A 23,877-nucleotide genomic window follows, 5' to 3' on the forward strand; every position below is an offset into this window, starting at 1 on the left:
CTGAAGTCACAGGTAGCTCCACTGGAAGCTGAGGCAACAATACAGCCCTGTTCTCTTGTGATACACACTTTATTTTGCTGACTGCCAGGCAGGAAGTCCTAGGGGTACGAGGCTGTAGGAAAAGACACTCTGGAAATAAAACCCACAATGGGAAGGCTGAGAGAGGCTAGTCTGATACTGAGACGGTGTTGAAGAACAGAAAGGGAACCGGCCTTTCCTCCACAGAATATTACATCCGCTGCGGACAAGTCTGAAAAGTCAGAAGGACCCTGGAGTGAGCTGCTCTGGCAGCATTTGGCAGGTCTTCCTTGTTACTCTAATGGAGCTTTAATTTACACTGACTCGATCATCTGCTAAAGGCTAAGGAAAAAAGACCCTCTTCAAGTACCTTAATTCAAACTCCTGTTTGGCCTTTGCACTAGTTTACTTGGTCTCAGCAAAAATAACCAGTCTGTCCATGTGAGGTGGACCAGCATACTCAGTGCCCACTCCAGAAAATGTTACCCAGCGTTCACCTGCCTCAGGTCAGTGGTCCAGCAGACATACACGCAGCGCCTATGTTCTGTGCCAGGCTGGACAACACACGTGGATGGGATGCAGCCTTGCCCTCGGGCTGGCCAGCTAGTGATCTAGAAGAAAAGACAGAATGATGCTTAAACAAGATAAAGTGGAAAGTCTTAAGCGGTACAAGCAGGGAACAGAGGAAGTAGGGGTAAAAGCTGGCTATTGGGAAGTTTCTGGGGAGGACAGCACTTAACTTTCCTCTGTGGGGACTATCCACAGCTTTGTAGGGGAGATGGATGGGATCCAGAGGGGAGAGGTGAGGAGGGTCTCCGCCCCTGAAGAGAAGAGTCAGTTCCTACTGGGAAAAAGCAGCTTCAGCTCCACGTGACAGACCAGAGAGTAGACGTGAGTGCCTGTTAGAGAAAGGTCCCCAGTGTCATCCCCACAGCCAGAGACCCAGGGTAGAGCTGAGCGCCCAGCAGGGAAGACACTTAGAATTCCATCTATCTACAAGCAGTCCATTCCCAGGGTAGGTAACCCTAGCCTCTCTGGCCAAATACAGCCGGATTGAAGTGTTAACATTCGCAATTTTGCAAGGAGGAAGTAGGGACAGAAATAATTAAATGGGGAGGAGGACACAAGCTGTCCTTACCCAGGCCAGAGGCAGTGCTAGGGAGGGGAAAGATGTGATACCAGAAAGCGATTCCAGTGTTTCTGTGTATTTGAAAATTATCACAATGAAAAGGTCTACACAGAAGAACTATACAAAAAGGATCTTCACGACCAGGATAATCATGATGGTGCGATCACTCATCTAGAGCCAGACATCTTGGAATGTGAAGTCAAATGGGCCTTAGAAAGCATCTCTACAAACAAAGCTAGTGGAGGTGATGGACTTCCAGTAGAGCTATTTCAAATCCTGAAAGATGATGCTGTGAAAGTGCTGCACTCAATATGCCAGTAAATTTGGAAAACTCAGCAGTGGCCACAGGACTGGAAAAGGTCAGTGTTCATTCCAATCCCAAAGAAAGGCAATGCCAAAGAATGCTCAAACTACCGCACTATTGCACTCATCTCACACGCTAGTAAAGTAATGCTCAAAATTCTCCAAGCCAGGCTTCAGCAATAAGTGAACCGTGAACTTCCAGATGTTCAAGCTGGTTTTAGAAAAGGCAGAGGAACCAGAGATCAAATTGCCAACATCCGCTGGATCATGGAAAAAGCAGGAGAGTTCCATAAAAACATCTATTTCTGCTTTATTGACTATGCCAAAGCCTTTGACTGTGTGGATCACAATAAGCTGTGGAAAATTCTGAAAGAGATGGGAATACCAGACCATCTGACCTGTCTCTTGAGAAACCTGTATGCAGGCCAGGAAGCAACAGTTAGAACTGGACATGGAACAACAGACTGGTTCCAAATAGGAAAAAGGAGTACGTCAAGACTGTATATTGTCACCCTGCTTATTTAACTTATATGCGGAGTACATTATGAGAAACGCTGGACTGGAATAAACACAAGCTGGAATCAAGATTGCCAGGAGAAATATCAATAACCTCAGATATGCAGATGACACCACCCTTATGGCAGAAAGTGAAGAAGAACTAAAGAGGCTCTTGATGAAAGTGAAAGAGGAGAGTGAAAAAGTTGGCTTAAAGCTCAACATTCAGAAAACTAAGATCATGGCATCCAGTCCCATCACTTCATGGGAAATAGATGGGGAAACAGTAGAAACAGTGTCAGACTTTATTTTTTTGGGCTCCAAAATCACTGCAGATGGTGACTGCAGCCATGAAATTAAAAGACGCTTACTCCTTGGAAAAAAAGTTACGAGCAACCTAGATAGTATATTCAAAAGCAGAGACATTACTTTGCCGACCAAGGTCCGTCTAGTCAAGGCTATGGTTTTTCCAGTGGTCATGTATGGATGTGTGAGTTGGACTGTGAAGAAGGCTGAGCGCCAAAGAATTGATGCTTTTGAACTGTGGTGGTGGAGAAGACTCTTGAGAGTCCCTTGTACTGCAAGGAGATCCAACCAGTCCATTCTGAAGGAGATCAGCCCTGGGATTTCTTTGGAGGGAATGATGCTAAAGCTGAAACTCCAGTACTTTGGCCACCTTATGCGAAGAGTTGACTCATTGGAAAAGACTCTGATGCTGGGGAGGGATTGGGGGCAGGAGGAGAAGGGGACGACCGAGGATGAGATGGCTGGATGGCATCACTGACTTGATGGACGCAACTCTGAGTGAACTCTGGGAGTTGGTGATGGACAGGGAGGCCTGGCGTGCTGCAATTCATGGGGTCACAAAGAGTCGGACACAACTGAGCGACTGAACTGAACTGAACTGAACTGAAAAGGTCTAAAAGGAGCCCCAAGTTTCCAACTGGGCTGTTTCTCAGACATCAGTCTAGGAAATGAGCCCAATGGGTGCAGCAGTGTCCAGGTGCTTTTTCATTTACTAGCTCACTGAATCCTCAAAACCAGCTCCAAAAGCTGACAAATGAGAAGAATGCATCTTGGGTGTGTACGTAAGGTCATACAGCCAGAGTGAGCCAAAGGCTGCTGGATTCCAGCCCTGCCTTCCCCTGGCATCCTTTTTCTCCCTGCAGGGAAGCCCCTGTGATGGCTGCACAGTAACTGACGACACAGGGCTGTATCCCAAACAAATCCAAAGCACAGACTAAAAACAAAGCAATAATAAAGGTAAGTTCCAGGCTTCCCCAGCCAGGGAACCTGATCTCTAGACAGTTTCCCGAAGTGTTGAGTTTCATGACGTAGTCATGCTGTTCAAGGAGCGCACAGGCCAGCATCAAAAAGGATAAAATGTTTAAGAATAAATTTAACAAAAGACATGCACATTTGTACACTGAAAACTACAGAACATCACTGAAAGAAATTAAAGACCTAAAGAAATAAAAGGACATCCTTGTTCACAGATCAGAAGACTGGGAAGACCAAATATTGTTAAGAAAGTACGGACATACCTTGTTTTATTGTGCTTCACTTTATTGCATTTGGCAGATACTTTTTTTTACAAGCAAGATTTGTGTAATCCCTACATCAAGCAACTCTACCAATATCATTTTTCCAATGATATTTGCTCACTTCATTTCTGTGTCACATTTTGGTAATTTTCCCAATATTTCAAACTTTTTCATTATTATATTTGCTATAGCAAATAGAAGAGGGAAAAGCAGAAGCAGTAACATTTTATCTTCTTGGGTTCCAAAATCACTGCAGACGATAGACTGCAGCCATGAAATTTGAAAGATGCTTGCTCCTTGGAAGGAAAAAGCAAAGGCCTGTACAGTCAAAGCTGTGGTTCTTCCAGCAGTCATATATGGATGTGAGAGCTGGACCATAAATAAGGCTGAGCACCAAAGAATTGATGCTTTTGAATTGTGGTGCTGGAGAAGACTCCTGAGAGACCCGTGGACAGCATGGAGACCAAACAAGTCAATCCAAAAGGAAATCAACCCTGAATATCCACTGGAAGGACTGATGCTGAAGCTGAAGCTCCAAACTTTGGCCACCTGATGCAAAGAGCCAACTCACTGGAAAAGACACTGATGCTGGGAAAGACTGAAGGCAAAAGGAGAAGGGGTGGCAGAAGACGAGATGGTTAGATAGCATTGCTGCCTCAGTGGACATGAATGTGAGCAAACCCCGGGAGACAGTGAGGGACAGAGGAGTCTGGCATGCTGTAGTCCATGGGGTAGCAAAGAGTTGGACATGACTTAGCAACTAAACAACAAAATGGTGATCTATGATCAGTGATCTTTGATGTTACTATTAAAATTGTCTTAGGAAACTAAGAACTATGGCCATCTAAGATGGCAAACTTAATCTATAAATACGTGTGGTCTGACTGCTCCACTGACTGGCCATCCCCCATCTCTCTCCCTCTCCTCAGGCCTCCCCATTCCTTGAGACAAAACAGTACTGAAATTGGGCCAATTAATAACTCTACGATGGCCTCTAAATAAATGTTCAGGTGAAAAGAAGAGTCACACATCTCTCCCTTTAAAGCAAAAGCCAGAAATGATGAAACTTAGTGAGCAAGATATGTCAAAAGCTAAGATTGGGCTGAAAGCTGGCCTCTTGAACCCAACAGATTAAGTTGTGAGTACAAAGGAAAAATACTTGAGGGAATTTAACATTGCTACTCCAATGAACACATAAATGATAAGACAGCAAAACAGCCTTACTGTTGATGTGGAAAACAAAGTTTTAGTGATCTGGAAAGAAGATCAAACCAGCCCAAACAGTCCCTTAAACCAAAGCCTAATCCAGAGCAAGGCCCTAACTCTTTAATCTAGGAAGGCTGAGAGAGGTGATGAAGGTGCAGAAGAAAAATCTGAGGCCAGCAGAGACTGGTTCATGAGGTTTAATGAAAAGAAACCACCTCCGTGACACAGAAGTACAAAGTGAAATACCAAGTGCTGGTGACTGCAGCCATGAAATTAAAAGACGCTTACTCCTTGGAAGAAAAGTTATGACCAACCTAGATAGTCTATTCAAAAGCAGAGACATTACTTTGCTGACTAAGGTCCATCTAGTCAAGGCTATGGTTTTTCCTGTGGTCATGTATGGATGTGAGAGTTGGACTGTGAAGAAGGCTGAGCGCCGAAGAATTGATGCTTTTGAAGTGTGGTGTTGGAGAAGACTCTTGAGAGACCCTTGGATTGCAAGGAGATCCATCTAGTCCATTCTGAAAGAGATCAGCCCCGGGATTTCTGTGGAAGGAATGATGCTAAAGCTGAAGCTCCAGTACTTTGGCCACCTCATGTGAAGAGTTGACTCATTGGAAAAGACTCTGATGCTGGGAGTGATTGGGGGCAGGAGGAGAAGGGGACGACCGAGGATGAGATGGCTGGATGGCATCACGGACTCGATGGACGTGAGTCTGAGTGAACTCCGGGAGATGGTGATGGACAGGGAGGCCTGGCGTGCTGCGATTCATGGGGTTGCAAAGAGTCGGACACGACTGAGCTACTGAACTGAGCTGAACTGATGAAGAAACTGCAGCAAGTTGTCCAGAAGTTCTAGCTAAGATAATTAACAGCAGTGGTTGCACCAAACATTTTCAATGCAGATAAAACAGCAAATGAAGATGTGAAGAACTGACTCATTAGAAAAGACCCTGATGCTGGAAGAGGCTGAAGGCTGGAGAAGGGAACAACAGAGGATGAGATGGTTGGATGGCATCACCAACTCAATGGACATGAGTTTGAGTAAACTCCAGGAGGTGGTGAAGGACAGGGAAGCCTGGCATGCTGCAGTCCATGGGGTCGCAAACAGTTGGACATGACTGAGCAACTGAACAACAACAAATGAAGACACTATATAGGATTTTCATAACTAAAGAGAAGTCAGTGCAATGCCTGGCTTCACATCTTCAAAGGACAGGCTGACTCCCTCATTAGGGAATAATAGAACTGATGACTTGAAGTTGAAGCCTGGGCTTGTTTGCCATTCTGAATATTCTAGGACACTTGATAATTAGGCTAAATCTACTCTGCTTGGGTTCTATAAACGGAAAAACAAAGCCTGGATGATAGTACATCTGTATAAATGTGTTTACTGAATATTTTAAGCCCACTGTTGACATACTGCTCAGAAAAGAAGATGTCTTTCAAAATAGTGCTGCTTGTTGACAATGCACCTGGCCCCCAGAGCTCTGGCGGAGATGTAATGAGATTCCTGTTGTCCTCAATGCCTGCTGACATCCCTTCTGCAGCCCGTGGGTCAAGGAGTAACTCCTACTTTCAAGTCTTATTTTTAGGAAACACATTTCATAAGGTTATAGCTTCCACAGACAGTGATATTCCTCTGACAGATCCAGGCAAAATCAGCCGAAAGCCTTCAGGAAAGGATTCACCACTCTAGCTGCCAACAGATTCAAGGCAAGAGGTCAAAATGTCAACATTAACAGGAGTCTGGAAGATGACTCCAACCCTCGTGCATGATTCTGAGGCATTCAAGACTTCAGTGGAGGGCTTCCCTGGAGACTCAGTGGTAAAGAATTTGCCTGCCAATGCAGGGGACATCGGTGCAATCCCTGATCCAGGAAGATCCCACAAGCCATGGAGCAATTAAGCCCGTGTGACACAGCTATTAAAGCTGTGCTCTAGAACCCAGGAGCCACAGCTACTGAAGCCCGAGCTCCCTAGAGCCTGTGCTCCACAGCAGGAGAAGCCTCGGCAATGAGAAGCCCGAGCACCACACGTGCAGAGTAGCCCCTGCTCACCGCAAGTAGAGAGAAGCCATGCAGCAACAAAGACCCAGCACAGCCCAAAAGTAAGTTATTTTTTAATTAAAAAAAAAAAAAAAGACTTCAGTGAGAGGAAGTAACCATAGAGGTGGTGCAAACAGCAAGAGAATGAGAAGTAGCACCTGAAGAATTGCTACCACCTCATGATAAAATTTGGATGAGGAGTTGCTTCTCATGGATAAGCGAAGAAAGTGGTTTCTACTCTTAGTGAGGATGCTGTGAAGACTGTGGGCAACAATGGGGTAGATGATTACAGAAACCTAGGTGATAACAGTGGCAGGGCTTGAGAGGACTGACCCCAACTTTGAAGGAAATTCTACTGGGGGTAACATGCTACCAAACAGCTGTGCATGCTACAGAGAAAGCATCTGGGAAAGGAAGAGTCACTTGATGTTTCAAGCTTCACTGCTGTCGATTTGAAGAAATAACCAGACACCCCAACCACCCTGATCAACATTGAGGCAGGACCAGCAAAATGGTTACAACTCACTGAAGGCTTAGATGGTTAGCATTTTTAGCAATAGTATAATTTTATACAATAGAATAATCTAGCAATAGTATTTTTAAATTATTTACTTGTTTCTTTTTGGCTGCACTGGGTCTTTTTCCTGCTGTGCATGGGCTTTCTCTCGTCGTGAGCGCGGGCTACTCTTCATTGCAAAGCACAGGCTGTAGGTGAGCAGGCTTGAGCAGATGCACTGCGTGGGCTTTGCGCTCCACGGCAATGTGGGGTCTTCCCAGATCCGGGATCGAACCCGTGTCTCCTGCATAAGCAGTCAAATTCTTAACCACTGGACCATGAGGGAAGTCTCACAATTTTAAAATTAAAAGATATGTACATTGTTTTTTAGCCATAATGCTATTGCACATGTAATAAACTATAGGACAGTGGAAACATAACTCTTATGTTTAAGAGTTAAGCACTAGGAAATAAAAAAAATTCATGTAACTCACTTTATGGCAATACTTGCTTTCTGCGATGGTCTGAAAATAAACTGTCACTATATCTGAGGTATGCCTATACTACCCTCCAACTAATCTACAGATTCAATGCAATCCCTATCAAGAATATGTACTTTTTTTTTTTTTAGCAGAACTTGACATGCTGATCTTAAAATGCAAATAGAAGTGCAAAGGAGTCAGGGACTCCCCTGTTGAGCCAGTGGCTAAGACTCTGTGCTCCCAATGCATGGGGCTGAAGTTCAACCCCTAGTCAGAGAACTAGATCCCACATGCTGCAACTAAGACCTGGGGCAGTGAAATGAAATAATGAAAGAAAAGGAGACCCACATATTCATGGACAACTGATGCACACCAAAGGTGCCAAGGTAATTTGACAGTGAAAGAATAATCTTTTAAGTAAATGATAGTGAAACAAGCATTTATAAGCAAAACACCAAAAAAAATTGATCTACACATCAAACCATATACAGACTAGAGCCTATGACTGTGTGGATCACAATAAACTATGGAAAATTCTGAGAGAGATGGGAATACCAGACCACCTGACCTGCCTCTTGAGAAATCTGTATGCAGGTCGGGAAGCAACAGTTAGAACTGGACATGGAACAACAGACTGGTTCCAAATAGGAAAAGGAGTACGTCAAGGCTGTATATTGTCACCCTGCTTATTTAACTTATATGCAGAGTACATCATGAGAAATGCTGGGCTGGAGGAAGCGCAAGCTGGAATCAAGATTGCCGGGAGAAATATCAATAACCTCAGATATGCAGATGACACCACCCTTATGGCAGAAAGTGAAGAAGAACTAAAGAGGCTCTTGATGAAAGTGAAAGAGGAGAGTGAAAAAGTTGGCTTAAAGCTTAACATTCAGAAAACTAAGATCATGGTATCTGGTCCCATCACTTCATGGCAAATAGATGGGAATCAGTGGAAACAGTGGCTGACTTTATATTTTTGGGCTCCAAAATCACTGCAGATGGTGATTGCAGCCATGAAATTATAAGACCCTTGCTCTTTGGAAGGAAAGTTATGACCAACCGAGACAGCGTATTAAAAAGCAGAGACATTACTTTGCCAACAAAGGTCCATCTAGTCAAGGCTATGGTTTTTCCAGTGGTCATGTATGGATGTGAGAGTTGGACTATAAAGAAAGCTGAGTCCCAAAGAATTGATGCTTTTGAACTGTGATGTTGGAGAAGACTCTTGAGAGACCCTTGGACTACAAGGAGATCCAACCAGTCCATCCTAAAGGAGATGAGTCCTGAGTGTGCATTGGAAGGACTGATGTTGAAGCTAAAACTCCAATACTTTGGCCACCTGAGGCGAAAAGCTGACTCCTTTGAAAAGACCCTGATTCTGGGAAAGATTGAAGGTGGGAGGAGAAGGGGATGACAGAGGATGAGATGGTTGGATGGCATCACAGACTCAATGGACATGAGTTTGGTAGACTCCAGGAGTTGGTGATAGACAGGGAGGCCTGGCGTGCTGCGGTTCATGGAGTTGCAAAGAGTTGGACACGACTCAGTGACTGAACTGAACTGAAAAGTTAAAGCTACAACTACTGAATTTTCTGGAAGGAAACATACTAAAAAAAAAACAACCTCTGCAAATGTGGAGAGGCAAAGATTTCTTAGGATGCAAAACTCAAGACTCATAAAAATTTTTTTTTAACTTGAGTAAAACACAGTTTAATATGCATAAAACACAGTTAAGAAAATGTGAACAGCCCACAACCTGGGAAAATATTCACAATACATATACTTGATATACTAAAAAAAAGACCAGCATCTAGAATAAAGAACCCCTACAACTTAATAGTAAGAAGACAAATAACCCATTAAAAAATAGGCAAAAGATTTAAGCACACACTTCACGTGATAAGATATGTGAATGACAACAAGCAAATGAAAAATGCTTAACATCATTAGTCTTCAGCTACTGCTAAGTCACTTCAGTCGTGTCCGACTCTGTGTGACGCCATAGACGGCAGCCCACCAGGCTCCCCCGTCCCTGGGATTCTCCAGGCAAGAACACTGGAGTGGGTTGCCATTTCCTTCTCCAACGCATGAAACTGAAACGTGAAAGCAAAGTCACTCAGTCGTGTCCGACTTTTGGCGACCCCATGGACTGCAGCCTACCAGGCTCCTCCATCCATGGGATTTTCCAGGCAAGAGTACTGGAGTGGGGTGCCATTGCCTTCTCCAGATTAGTCTTCAGAGAAATGCAAATTAAAACCACAAGATACCATTATACACCCACTAAAATGGCTCAAATTGAAAAGGCTGTCAATACCAAGTGTTGGTAAGAACACCGACGACTAAAATTCTCCCAGCGTGCCATTCAATGTGTAAAATGGCAAACTCAAGAAGACAGTTTGACAGTTTTTTATAAATTCAATCATACCAGTATTCTAAGATCCAGGAATTCTATGAAATTCCTAAGTACTTATCCCAAACATTTGTCCATGCAGAGAACTGCACATGCATGTTCCCAGGAGCTTTATTCATAACAGCCCCAAACTGAAAGCAACCTAATGTCTGCAGTACCAGGTGGATGGATGCTCAGCCACCAGGACACTGCCCGGCAAAGAAGCAACCTCCTTCATGCAACAACGAGGATGAGTCTCGAAAGAGCACGATGCTGAATGAAAAAAGCCAAATTTAAAAGCATATACGTGTTACATTTATGTGAAATTCTAGAAAAGGCAAAGCTAGTCCATTAGTGGCAAAAATCAGAACAGTGGTTGCCGAAGGCCAGGACAGGGGTAGAGTATGGCCCGACTGTGAAGTAAACTCCCTGGGATGGTGGGAATGCTTGGTTTCTTGTGTGGGAGTGAGGGTACTCATTGAACCGGACTCACCGCATCTCACCTCACCCCAGAGAAGACTCCCGGCCAGAGGCCGCATCTTTCCTAGCCTCCCCCACTGCCAGGCCACTGACGCCAGCAAACACCAAACTTCACATTGTACAGCGTGCATGACACACAGCGTTTCACTGAACTCTCAGGTAAGGATGTTCTGCGATGGTGCAGACCTTGGCCCTAACCCTAAAATATAAAGTAAGCGTCTGTCCTACACTGAGCCACTAGCCACACGTGGCGACTGAGCACTGGAAAGGCAGTTCTACAACTGGGGGACTGAATTGTTCTTTAATTTTAGTGAATTGAAAGGGAAATGGCTACTGTAGACAGCACAGCTCCAGCTCTCCCAGAAGTGAGGACCATAATCCTTATTTTACAAGTGAATAAAGTGGGATTCTTGCGAGATCCCTAATGTCAGTCTATGGGGAAAATACTAAGCTTCTCCCACTCAGGTTAAAAAAGGAAACGTGAAATTGATTGTCCTCTAATGGATCAGCTCAAAGATACAAAATCATCACAAAGAAACAGCGCAGTTGCCACGCCTACACTGACGTCCCCAGCGTCGCTGCTACCCCATCAGAAGGGCCCATCAGCGATGGCTTTGAGAGAAGACGGGCTGTTACAGACACACGTCCCAGCCTCGGCAAAGGGTCGGCCCAGGGATATCCAGACTCTCCATGCCAACCACCTCCCAGGGTGCGGTCCCAGATGTGGGGCCACAGTCTGGGACTGCCTGTCTCCGTCCACCCCCGGCCCCTGGCCACGCGGCTGCAATAGTCCTCTACTTCTCCAGGTAAATACATTAACTAGCGTGTGTCCATCAGGCCCACACCCTTGCTGTGGCACCCGAGACGTGAGAACTGGAAGAGCTTCCTGGTGCTGAGGCAGGTTTCTGAGCCTGCAGGCGCAGATTCGCACGGACCAAGCTGGCTGGTGAAAGTGATGAGGGGCCCTCGCTGGACTCTGTCCAGGGGCAGCTGGCCTTTCCCAGGGGACTCCCCAGGTCTTCTGCAAGTCTCCGCTGTGGGGGACCACACCAGCCATGGGGCTCAGCATAGGGCCAGGGACACACTGTAGGTGCTTGATGGTGGCGCAAGGCCTCCTCCTCCAGGAAGCTGCCCTGATAACTGGCGCACAGACTCCTTCCTTTGAGGGACAGAGCACTTGCTCTCGCAGCACGTTTGGGCTCTTGGCCACATGCTATCCCCACTGTGCAGCGCCACATTCCTTGCTGGCCTGCCTTCCAGCTGTGCGCACGCTGCCAGCCCTGCGTCTACCCCCAGCAGCATGTGACGAGCACCTGCTGAGCACGCAGCTCTCGGGACGGCATCACCTCCTCAAAGAGGTCCTGTCCACAGCCCTCTGGCACACTGCCCTGTGACGACGTGCTCCAGAGCCCTGTCTCTAACCGATACTTTTCCTGTTGATTATTTGTTTCAACCCTGTTGACCCGTTTAAGCCCTGGTTCCCACTGGCTGGGTGATTCTGGTCAGTGGGAACAGTTGCAGCCAAAAGTTCTTGGGAACTTCACCTGCCAGGTACCACTAAGCTTTCACATACATTGCCTCACCCAACACTCACAGAATCCCAGCAAGGTAAGTTCCGTTAGTACTCCAGTTTTCGCGTGAGAAAACTGAGATGCAGGAAGATTCAAGAACATGGACCTCCTTGGTGGCTCAGTGGAAAAGAATCCACTGTCTACAGGGGACCCAGGCTCAATCCCTGGCCTGGGAAGATCCCACATGCCAAGGGGCAGCTAAGCCCACACACTGCAACTACTGAGCCCACACGCCCTAGAGGCTGTGCTCCACAACAGGAGAAGTCACCAAAACGAGAAGCTCGTGCACCCCAGCTAGAGCGTAGCACCCATTCTGGGCAACTAAAGAGTAACCAAATGCAGCAACAAAGACCCAGCAGCCAAAAATAAATAATACACCTTTTTTGGAAAAAGACTCATGGAAGAAAACATAGAGAAAATCTTCATGACTTTGGGTTAGGCAAAGAGTTCCCAGATATACCTCCTTAAAAATGATAAACCTGACTTTATCAAGATTTAAAACTTGCTTTGCAAAAATGATGAGAGAACAAGCTATATGAAGAGGATATCTGTAAATATCTGTAAAGCATAAATACAACAAAAACTGGCATTCAAAAAACCAAACAAACACAGCAAAAATAAACACCCATCAAACGAAAAAGCTTCTACTCAGCAAAGGAAACAATCTGCAAAATGAAAAGGCAACCTACCAAATGGGAAAAAATATTTGCAAATCATATCTTTGATAAGATTTAATATCTAAAATATATAAAGAATTCATATAACTCAACAGCAAAGCAAACAGCCAACAATCCAATTAAAAAATAGGCAGAGGATCTGAAAAGACATTTTTCCAAGACCACCAGATGGCCAACAGGGCCATGAAAAGGTGTTCAAGACCACCAAACATCAGGGAGCCACAGATAAAAACCATAGTGAGAGACCACCTCACACTTATTATCAAAAAAGACAAGAAATAACAAGTGTCTGTGACGATGTGGAGAAAAGGGAATCCTTCTACACCATTATGGAAATGTAAATTTGGTACAGCCACTATGCAAACAGTACAGAGTTTCCTAAAATAATTAAAAATAGAACTATATGAACCAGTCATTCTCCTTCTTGGTGTCTATCTGAAGGAATGAACCCTAAATCAAAAGGATATCTGCACCCTTGTGTTCATTGCAGCAATATTTACAATAGTGAAGATATATTAACAACCTAGGTGTCCATTCACTGACGGATAAATGAATACAGACAATATGTTAAATGTATACAATTGAATAGGGGCTTCTCAGGTGGTGCAGTGATCAAGAATGTGCTCGCCAGTGCAGGAGACAAGAGAGACTCAGGTTGGATCCCTGCATCGGGAAGATCCCCTGGAGCAGGAAATGGCAACCCACTTCAGTATTCTTGCCTGAAAAATCCCATAGACAGAGGAGCCTGGCGGGCTATAGTCCATGAGGTCACAGAGTCAGACAGGACTGAGCACAGAAGATACAACTGAATATGATCTAGTCACTAAAAAAAAAAAAAAATCCTGCCATTTACAATATGGGTGGACCTTGAAGGCATTGTTGTTGTTGTTGCTGTTGTTCAGTCCCTAAGTCATGTCTGACTCTTTGCAACCCCATGAACTGCAGCACCTGAGAAAATCTTACCTGCCTCCTGAGAAATCTGTGTGCATGTCAAGAAGCAACAGTTAGAACCGCATGTTTCCAAATCGGGAAAGGAGTACAACAAGGCTGTATATTGTCACCCTACTTATTTCACTCATATGCCGACTACATCATGCAAAATGCCTGGCTGGATGAAGCACAAGCTGGAATCAAGATTGCAAGGAGAAATATCAATAACCTCAGATATGCAGATTACACCACCCTTACGGCAGAAAGCAAAGAGGAACTAAAGAGCCTCTTGATGAAAGTGAAAGAGGAGAGTGAAAAAGCTGGCTTAAAACTCAACATTTAAAAAACTGAGATCAAGGCATCTGGTCCCATCACTTCATGGCAAATAGAAGGGAAACAATGGAAACAGTGACAGACTTTATTTGGGGGGGCTCCAAAATCACTGCAGATGGTGAGTGCAGCCATGAAATTAAAAGACACTTGCTCCTTGGAAGGAAAGTTATGACCAACTGAGACAGCATATTAAAAAGCAGAGACATTACTTTGCCAACAGAGGTCCATCTAATCCAAGCTATGGTTTTTCCAGTCGTCATGTATGGATGTGAGAGTTGGACCATAAAGAAAGCTGAATGCTGAAGAATTGATGCTTTTGGACTGTGGTGTTGGAGAAGACTCTTGCAAGTCCCCTGGACTGCAAGGAGATCCAACCAGTCCATCCTAATGGAAATCATTCCTGAATATTCATTGGAAGGACTGACGTTGAAGCTGAAGCTCCAATACTTTGGCCACCTGATGCGAAGAACTGACTCACTGAAAAAGACCCTGATGCTTGGAAAGACTGAAGGCAGGAGGAGAAGGGGATGACAGAGAATGAGATGGTGGGATGGCATCACCAACTCGATGGACATGAGTTTGAGCAAGCTCTGGGAGTTGATGATGGACAGGGAAGCTTGGCGTGCTGTAGTCCATGGGGTCACAAAGAGTCAGACACGACTGAGCAACCGAACTGAACTGGTCCAAGTGTTACACTAGTGGTTAGTCTCACTAATCACTATTGAGTGCACTTATCATAGGAAACCAGTGACATTTTCAGATTTAATTGTGGTCAGTGGAAGAATATGCTTCTGCTATTCAATTTGTTAGATAAGGCCCACACCTGTTTTGCATCCCCCTTTTTGAAATGTCAGGATTGCATTAAAGGAATTACTTCATGTGTCCCCACAGCACCGCACCACATTTAGAAAGAGGGGCTAGAACATCACCATGGATTTATAAATGTTTATCCCCTTCCCTGCAGGAGGGATTGGGCTTTTTTTTTTTTTAAGGTTTCCTAGTTGATTTCAAGGTGATCAGCTGAAATGAGCAAAAAGCATGATGGGTTGTCATGAGGAATAAAATACTCAAAGGCACCAGGCCTAAGGAGCTGTTTATTATTCACAGACTCTGAACCTGAATTGATCAACAATGGGAAAAGTGTGGTTTAGTGAAAAGCTTTTTCAGCACCAACAAGGCTGATTTACTTAACTTTTCTAAGCTTCATTCTCCTCATTTCTAAAAAGGATAAAAACCCCTCCGGCCTTTTAAGTTTGTTGTGGGGAAAAACAAAATTACAGGATCGGTGAAAACAGGCAGCCTGGGAACACCTGACACACATCACAGTAGGAAACACTTGGCCTCCTTCCCTTTCACAGGCCAATGGGGACTGAGAAAAACACAGCATCTCTTAAAGTCCCGGGCAGTGTCTGTGATAATAAACTGCCACCTGCGTAGACTTTGCTACATGTATTAGTAAATACACCCCTCCAAAATGGGCATTTGATAAGCACCCATCAATTAACGGTACACCTAGAAATGGTGCCACCAAATTAACTGCCATTATTCTACAAATAAACTATTTCAGTTCCTTTAACTGATACTTCAAAATTCCTACTTACGTTTTCCATTTGCCTTCCAGTAATCTGCTAGGAGGTGAACCTGTCAATAGGAAGGACAAAAATTAATTATCTATCGCCAACGCCCTCAAAAGAACACTCACTTAGAAAACCCAAAATACTCAGTTGGAATTTTCAGAATTCAATCAACCCCCCACTTCACCTACCTCCCACTTTTGATTCTGCCTAAAGGACTCCTCATAGTTGGTCCAGCCCAAACCAAGAAACGTTTAAAAAACAGTAAGAGTCAAAACGGCCTGGTGATCTTGTTTGCTGGGACACAGTCGTTGAGACTTGCAGATTCCGCAAAAGAGCTGCTTTAAACAAATAGCTAGGAGCTCAGATGAGATCACAGCATGTTTGAGCTTTTCAGAGCTCTATGCTCAGCCAGGCAGTTATCCTGCATACCTTTGATTTATTCAACATTAAGGCTCTGCCCCTGCTCCCTAATCTTATAAACGTCTCTAGGACACAATTTCTCCATCTATATAGGGAGGCTAATAAAACGCTTCCTCAGTGCGTTGTGAGGAATTATCTCTGACAACGTATCTGAAAGTGCTCTATTCTTTGCAAAGCACTCACTACTCACATACTAGTTATGTCTTCCTAAGTCCAGCCGTTTTCACTTCAGAGCAAAGTGTGGCTTACAGAGATCAAACGTCTTCCCAAGGTCTCACAGAGAACCAGGGCAGAGCTCGCTCGGTTATCTGCAACCATCCAACCCTTCTCAACTTTCAAAGCCTGGTTCAAGTACGCGTTTTCCTCAGCCCAGCGCAGCGGGCAAGAGACCAAAACGGCCCCGGCTTCGCACCACAGCGCTGCCTCTCACGACCTCCTAGGACACACGTCTGCTTCGTGCGCCTAAGGGGAAGGAAGGGGTGGCGACCCCGCCTGGCCAGCCTGGGTACCTAACAATGGCAGTTAGCTTCTTGTCAGCCCAGCTGGCACTCCCTCTCCTGTTTCCTCCCCGCTCGGGGGGCTGCAGTCAAGGCCGGGACACTTTGAGGGCTCGCTGAGTGCCAGGCACTGTGCTCGTGGCTCTGGGCGACCGCGACCCCCTCCTCAGCCCAAGACAAATGGTGGTGGTGTGCGTGTGGGGGGTCGTGCCGCCCTATCCTCCCCAACACGGGCAGGCGGGCATCCAGCTCTGGCAGCCCTCGGTTCAGTAGTTCTATCTCGCTGCCCCGCGACGACTCCAGCGCCCCTACCCTAAACGGCGGTCACTGACCCGCCCTGACTGGCCCCCGGCTGTTCAGCAGTCCGGTCGAGCCCGCGCAGCAGCTGCCCAGTCTGGCCGGGCTCGCACCAGCAGGATCTGCAGCCTTCCCGCCGAGCGGCCGGGGGCGGGGCGCGGGCCGGGGGCGGGGCAGGGGCGCGGCGGGGCCGGGCAGCCGGCGGTTGGCGCTGGCAACCCGCGCGCGCTGGCAGGCCACGTGACCCATGGGGCGGGGCGGGTATTGCGAGCAGCTCCGCCCCAGGCTGGCATTCCCGCCCCGTAACCCCAGGGGGGCGCGCCAAGATCTGGGCCTAGCAATTATCATCCCATTTTGCAGATGAGGGGAACTGAGGCCAGTCTAGAGTCACCGGGCGGTGGGAGGTCAAAGCGGTTAGCACCGTGCCAGCCCCTGCTTGGGGCGGGAAATCGTTGGTCTCCTTTCCTTTGGATTATGTTGGAATGGAAGCCCTAAAAGGGTAGGAACTGTGCGGTTCGGTGTTGTGCCCCGAGCACAGTGGGCACGCAGTAAATCATTTGACTTATGACTTACTCCGGCCCTGCCTACCTCTCTAACTTCAACTTTCAGTCACCTAGCCTTCTCCTCAAAAGCTTGTAAAAGAATCGGAGAAAGTCCACATAGGAGGGGTATGATATGGAAAAGAGCTCCCAGCCTGCACTTGTGCAGAGGAGTTAATCCAATTTACAGAAGAAGTGAAGCGAGACCAGCTAGGAGGCTTCAGTGAAACCCAGAGCAGGATGATGGTGGAGTGGAGGTGGCAGTGGAGATAGAAGGGGAAATGTTTGAGATAGGTTTTGGAGAATTAAGGGGATTTGCTGATGGGTTGAAAGTAAAGAACGGAGCAAGAGGAAATGAAGCAGTTCTTGAGTGGCTGATGGTACTGGACAGTGAAATGGGGAAAACTAGGAGAGAAATAGGTTTAGGTTAAGGGAATAAAGTGTTTGTTTTTCTATTTATGATGTAAGTTATCTCTACAGATATAAAAGCCTGGAACTCAGCCGACAAACACATGGACTGAAGGTGGGAATGCGGGCCATATAAATGGTATTTACAGCATTAAGGATGAAAGACATCACTTATGGTGAGAAGAGAAAAGAAACAAGCAGGACAGAGCCCTGAAGATCACCTGGACTTAAGTTCTGGTATAAGAGGGAGGCCCCGCAAAGGAGAAGGGACTGGCCAGAGAAACGGGAGGAAAACCATGAGGGACCCAGAAAGAACAGTGTTTCAGGAAGATGGAGGCATCAGTTTTGGCAAATGCCACTGAGAGAAGAGCCATGTGGATGTACATCAGAGAAATTGTACTTGAATTTGACAGAGCGCTTTTGGTGGAGTGTAGGGACAGATGGAGAATTGAGGAGAAGTAGAAGTGGAGGTAGGTAGTGTGCACAGACAATTCTTTCAAGACATCGAGGGGTGGAAGAGAAGAGCGTAATGGTCAGGGACAGAGGAGGTGATTTCAAGGGATTTATTTGTCTAGAATGGGTGACACATGAGCACATGTGTGCAGTTATTTGGGAATGATCCAACAGAGAGCAAGAGATTTAATGATCCCGGAGAGACAGGGGCAGTGACTCACAGAGGAAAGGCCTCAGAAAGAGGGGACTATATAAGATTGTATATAAAGGCATAGCTCAGACCAGCCAAAAAGCATACCTTTGTGACAGCTCAGACCAAAGACCCAGGAGCTCCACTGCAGAAGAAACAGCCACACTATTTCAGGGTAGCCACTGTTGCTTAGCAACCTGTGTTTAATAAGATGTTTCAACTGAATTCCTCATTAACTGCCATTTCAACTTAGGCTAACAGTTCACATCACTGGGACCTGCCTCAGCTTCCTTCCCTCCCCCAAAGCTGGGTACTTTTGTGGAAATGCCATGAAACTGGAAAGCTCAGGTTTTTGCTTTCTTCTACTGTTGATGATATATCCATTGAGAGGTGAAAAATAATACATCACAGAGAAGATGGATTTAGGGACTCTCATTCCATCTTAAAGGGAGGTTGTTGAAAACTGCAACAACAAAGTGTTGAGGAAACTACCCTGGTGGCTCAGTGATTAAGAAGACTCCTTCCAACGTGAGGGATGCAGGTTCGCTCCCTAGTTGGGGAATTGAGATCCCACATGCCACAGAGCAACTAAGCCAGTGCACCCGAACTACCGAACCTGTGCACTCTGGAGCCCATGTACCACAGTTACAGAGTCCATGTGCCGCAACGAAAGACCCCGCATGCTGCAACTAAAACCGAGTGCAGCCAAATAATTTTTTTTTTTAATTTCAGGGTTTATATTTCTAACTCAGGACTCTCTGGTGAACTCCACTACCTTCTTGCCCTCTTGGAGGCATATCAGGCTAAGCAGAACTCCTAATTCCCTCTATTCAACCATCCAAACTCACTTATTCCTTGTACAGTTTTTACCCACTACAGAACATGGTCAACCCATCTGACACATTTACCCAGTCATTCTGGATTCCACCGTCTTCCAAACCTACTCCATACAATTAATTACTGCCTCCAAAATACTTCTCAAATTCTTCTACTTTTCTGCACGTCCTCTAAGTCTGCCCTGGTCCAAGTCACCAGCATCCCTCCCCTGGATCAGCACAGGAGCCTTCTAAGTGGTCCCCCTGCTGCTCCCTTGATCTACCTCCAACACACTTTCCATGCAGCATCTAGAGAGTGAGCTCTTAAAACAAAATCTAAACAATCTACTTATTTCCTTAAAAATCTTTACAGGTTTGTGGTTACATTTTTCTGCCAACTAGGGCCCTTTACCTCCTCCTCTAAATTCTTTGTCTGGGAACTTCCCTGATTGTCTATTGGCTCAGACCCCACAATCTCAATACAGGGGGCCCAGGATTGATCCCTAGTTCAGGAACTAGATCCCACATGCCACAGTTAAGAACTCAAATGCCTCAACTAAAGCTCCTTCATGCCACAACTAAAGATCCCCCATACCACAATTTAGACCTGGTGTAGTCAAATAAAAAAATACATAATTTTTAAAAATATAGGATACCTTTTGGTGGCAGAAGAACCAACAGTACTCGTGGACAGCATGGGTATGTGGTTGGAGGTAGAAAGTCTTGAAGAAAGCAAATAAATTAAGAAAGACTTTCACATGTATCTAGTGGACCTCAAATTTAGAAATATATTTAACACATGTCAAGGCCTACTTATTATATTTAGATTCTCAATTAAGAGTATAGTATAGCATAGGCAAAGAATTTGGAATAAATCTTGAATTCCAATCAAATGTGATCTTAGAAAGTGTCTAAACCCAAAGGGCCACTGTTTCCTCATTTGTGAAACAGTGACTGATTGTCCCTGATTTAAGATGTTTGTAAAGCTCCATGATAGAATTTCCTTGATGGCTCAGTGGTAAAGAATCGCCTGCCAATGCAAGAAACAGGGTTCTGATCCCTGGTCCGGGAAGATCCCACGTGCTGTGGAGCAATTAAGCCTGTGTGCCACAACTAATGACCTTGTGTCCTAGAGCTGGTACTCTGCACCAGAGAAGCCACGGCAATAAGAAGCCCACGAATTGCAAGGAAGAGTGGCCCCCACCTTACCCCCACCTCTCTGCAACTGAAGTCCACACAGCAAGGAAGACCCAGCACAGACAAATAAATGAATATATATTTTTTTAAAGCTCTACTACAGCACCTAGAACTGTGAGTAAGGACGGTTGTGGGTCCTTAAAGACCGTTGTGGGTCCCAAAAGAATGAGGCAGAGAGCCTCATATCTGAGGTTTATTTCAGGAGATGGTGATGCAAGGTAGAGTGTTGCAGAATTTTAAGCATGTGGGACATTTATACCATTGGACCTAAGAGTGAGTATTCCAGTTTCTGCCTAAACAGGGAACAGTCTCTCTGCTAGGCATCCCCGCACTAGGGCACGTTTAATTTCTCATCAGGGAAAGGGCGAGGTTTTTCCTGGAGGGTGCCTGAACAGTACTTTCTTACGTGAAGTCACTCAGTCGTGTCTGACTCTTTGCGACCCCATGGACTGTAGCATACCAGGCTCCTCCCTCCATGGGATTCTCCAGGCAAGAGTACTGGAGTGGGTTGCCATTTTCCTTCTCTAGGGGATCTGCCCGACCCAGGGATCGAACCCTGGTCTCCTGCATTCCAAGGCAGACGCTTTAACCTTTGAGCCACCAGGGAAGGTTGCTAGTACCTTCTTAGGTACTCAATAATTGTTTAATGAAGAACGGAGTCGGTGTGATAGCAAGAGGTTACCGTGGAGAAACAAGAACTATCCTCCCGGGTCAGGCAGGTCTGGGGCGGGGAAATTTTCACGGCGCCACAGCAACGACCCCCTCCACGCGCAGCCCAAAGGAAACTACAAGTCCCATAAGCACCCGCGGCTTCCCCGCCTCCAGGGGAGGCGGGGCTCAGGCCAGCGCGGAACCGGCTTTACCTCTTTCCTGCAGCGTGATTGGCCTTCGGCCCTGGGAGGCGGCCAATGAGTAAGCTCCGGGAGAGCGGCGAGGCCAATATGGCTTCCTGCACCTGGTGACGGTTGAAGAAACTGTGTTAGGTCTCATGGAGAAGCCCCGGGGCGTCGAGGTGAGAGGGAGAGGACTTCTCGGAAAGGGAACCCCGAGAGCCTCGCTCGGTGGGCCTTTGAGCGACGCCTGGAGGGTGGAGGATGGAAGAATGGATAAACAGGTAGTTAGGCTGAGCAAGGCCAGAGGCGATTGGCATCGCCTTTTGCTCCCGTTCTCCTGGGTCCGAGTGAGGTTGAGGGAAGAACAGCTTCACTGGCCTGGGGGAAGAGGAACTGGGTTCAGGATATGAGAGCTCCTGAATCTTCCTTCTCCCCCTTGTCTCATGGTGGCCTCTTTAGGGACTGTGAGGCCTGTCACATCCTGGTGGGAAGTAAAGGAAGATTAAAGTTTAATAAACACTCCGTATCTGGAGCGTTCTCGTGCGTTATCCCACAGTAACAAGTCCTGTGTTATTGTCTGTTTTTTATGGATCATGCACCTGAGGCTTGGAGAGGGTAGTGCCACTCCCCAGGAGGGCCACGCAGCTGTAAAGTGAAGGAGATGGGCACTAAGTCTGTCAGGTTCCAAAACTCTCCCTGTTTTGCTTTTCCCATTCTTCCCACCACCTGCAACCCATATATCCTTTCATCATTTGGCTTCTGGTTACCTTATATTTGAATGTCCTTTCTGGCACATTTGCATATGTAGTGTAAATATAAAGTGGAATCGCTCACAAACTCTCCGAGAGTCAAGAAGAATCATCATCAGTGTAGAGTGTGAATGATAACTCCCAGTTTCAGAGCTGTCACTGACTGCTGGGAACAGAACTAGGCTTTACATAGCGCCTGGGTGCGCACAGCAGCACTCTAAAGAAGGCTTGTTACAGCCATTGTACTGATGGAGAAACCGAGAGCCCTAAGTAGGAGAGCCCGGATTCCAGCTCCGGCATATCCGATTTGAGTGCCTGTGCTTTTAACCAGTAATGATCACCAGCATTTATTGAGCACTTGCTGTTTGCATGTCACTATTCTGAGTGCCTTTCCCATAGTAACCCTTACTTCTCCCCCAAAGCCTATGAAATAGGTGGAATTGTCCTCATTTACAGATGGGGAAACCGAGGCACTGAGATTGAACTGCTGCAGGTCATATAGTAGGGATGGTTTTGGAGTCTTGGCCTAGAGCCCAAACGCTTCACACCTTTTCTGCTACATGCCACGTAGATTCATATAGAATACCTCATTTCACATTGCACATCTTTTGAACCAATTTTTTTTGTTGTTGTTTTATAGATGAGAAAAATGAGACCCAGACAGGTTAAATAACTTGCCCAAGGACCCACAGCTAGTTAGGATCAAGGCTAGGTCCAAAGCTAGGTATGTCCCACAGTGCTAGTATGTCATTTGCCTCAAATCCTCTTTAGGGCAGTCTGGGCCCCAAATTAACTTTCGTCTGACTTAAATTGTTTTTGAGTTGAAATTACTTTGGTGTATACCTGCTGAAGGGGGAAGAATGAGTTTCTGGAATACATCTTTTCCAGAATGTCTTCACGAAGCACCATGCTTAGTATATTTTCACATCACTCTGTTCTGTGTGAATTGTGGTAAAATGTCGTCATGTATAAATCCGCAGAGGACCCTGGTGAATTCCTAATACATGTTTCTGTCTGGCTAAGGTATTCTTTTGACTTGCAGTTGAGAAAGGTATAAACAAGAGTAATGATCCTGGTGTTTACGAAAGGGGTGTTTGATTGTACCTGCCGCTCGGCCCAGAAGCGTTGACTTGACCAGGACCTGGAAAGGGAGTTGATAGCAGACCTGCAGTTTCCCTTGTCTTACAGTAAGCCAACCACGATTGCTCCTGCCTGCTTTGTGTCATCCTTTTCCTAGGAGACTCCGTCTTCAGAACCGATGGAGGAGGAAGAGGAAGACGATGACCTGGAGCTCTTCGGCGGCTATGACAGCTTCCGGAGTTACAACAGCAGTGTGGGCAGTGAGAGCAGCTCCTATCTTGAGGAGTCAAGTGAAGCAGAACATGAGGATCGGGAAGCAGGGGAGCTGCCCACCTCCCCGCTGCATCTGCTCAGCCCTGGGACGCCCCGGTCCTTGGACGGCAGTGGTTCTGAGCCAGGTGCCTTCAAAGTGTCCCCCAAAGATAGGGAGGTTTCAGAGGCTATGGATGGAGAGGCAGATGTAGGCCAGGTGGGCGGAGCCGTCCAGGTGTAAAGGGCTCTTTGATCTGATGTCTAAGGACCTGTGAGAGAGACAGAGGCACCCCAAGTATCCCCAAGGGTCATTTCAGTCTGATTTCAAGTTGTGATTTCATTCTTTTCTCACAATTAATATTCATTCAGCACATATTAGATGCCGATCATTAACATGGTGGTGCTTTTGCGTTTGTGTAAATAATAATAGTTGGTGGATTTCTAAGCCTGGGTCTTGAGAATATACGAC

At 46.1% G+C, this 23,877-nt stretch overlaps 1 protein-coding gene and 1 long non-coding RNA gene across 6 annotated transcripts in view; one reads left to right on the plus strand and one right to left on the minus strand.

Moving 5' to 3' along the window:
• On the minus strand, positions 1 to 21,456 carry LOC121819233 (uncharacterized). 3 transcript variants are annotated; one of them, XR_009600040.1, is made up of 4 exons: positions 16,928 to 17,034; positions 15,703 to 15,742; positions 7,356 to 7,543; positions 1 to 629 (listed from the first exon to the last, which is right to left on the minus strand). It is a non-coding gene; the product is annotated as an uncharacterized LOC121819233 (long non-coding RNA). The 3 variants fall into 3 exon arrangements; XR_006059484.1 differs by lacking the exons at positions 7,356 to 7,543; positions 16,928 to 17,034 and adding an exon at positions 21,358 to 21,456; XR_009600039.1 differs by lacking the exon at positions 7,356 to 7,543.
• Positions 21,416 to 23,877, plus strand: part of L3MBTL2 (L3MBTL histone methyl-lysine binding protein 2) — an 18,270-nt gene continuing 15,808 nt past the window's right edge. For all 3 annotated transcript variants that reach the window (XM_060413582.1, XM_027968142.3, XM_027968143.3), the window contains exons 1-2: positions 21,416 to 21,506; positions 23,314 to 23,554. In XM_060413582.1, coding sequence (XP_060269565.1) covers positions 21,483 to 21,506; positions 23,314 to 23,554 — 265 coding nt within the window. In that variant the 5' untranslated portion in view covers positions 21,416 to 21,482. The remainder of the gene's footprint in view (positions 21,507 to 23,313; positions 23,555 to 23,877) is intronic.

This window comes from Ovis aries, chromosome 3 (genome assembly GCF_016772045.2).
Source record: "Ovis aries strain OAR_USU_Benz2616 breed Rambouillet chromosome 3, ARS-UI_Ramb_v3.0, whole genome shotgun sequence".
NCBI lineage: Eukaryota > Metazoa > Chordata > Mammalia > Artiodactyla > Bovidae > Ovis > Ovis aries.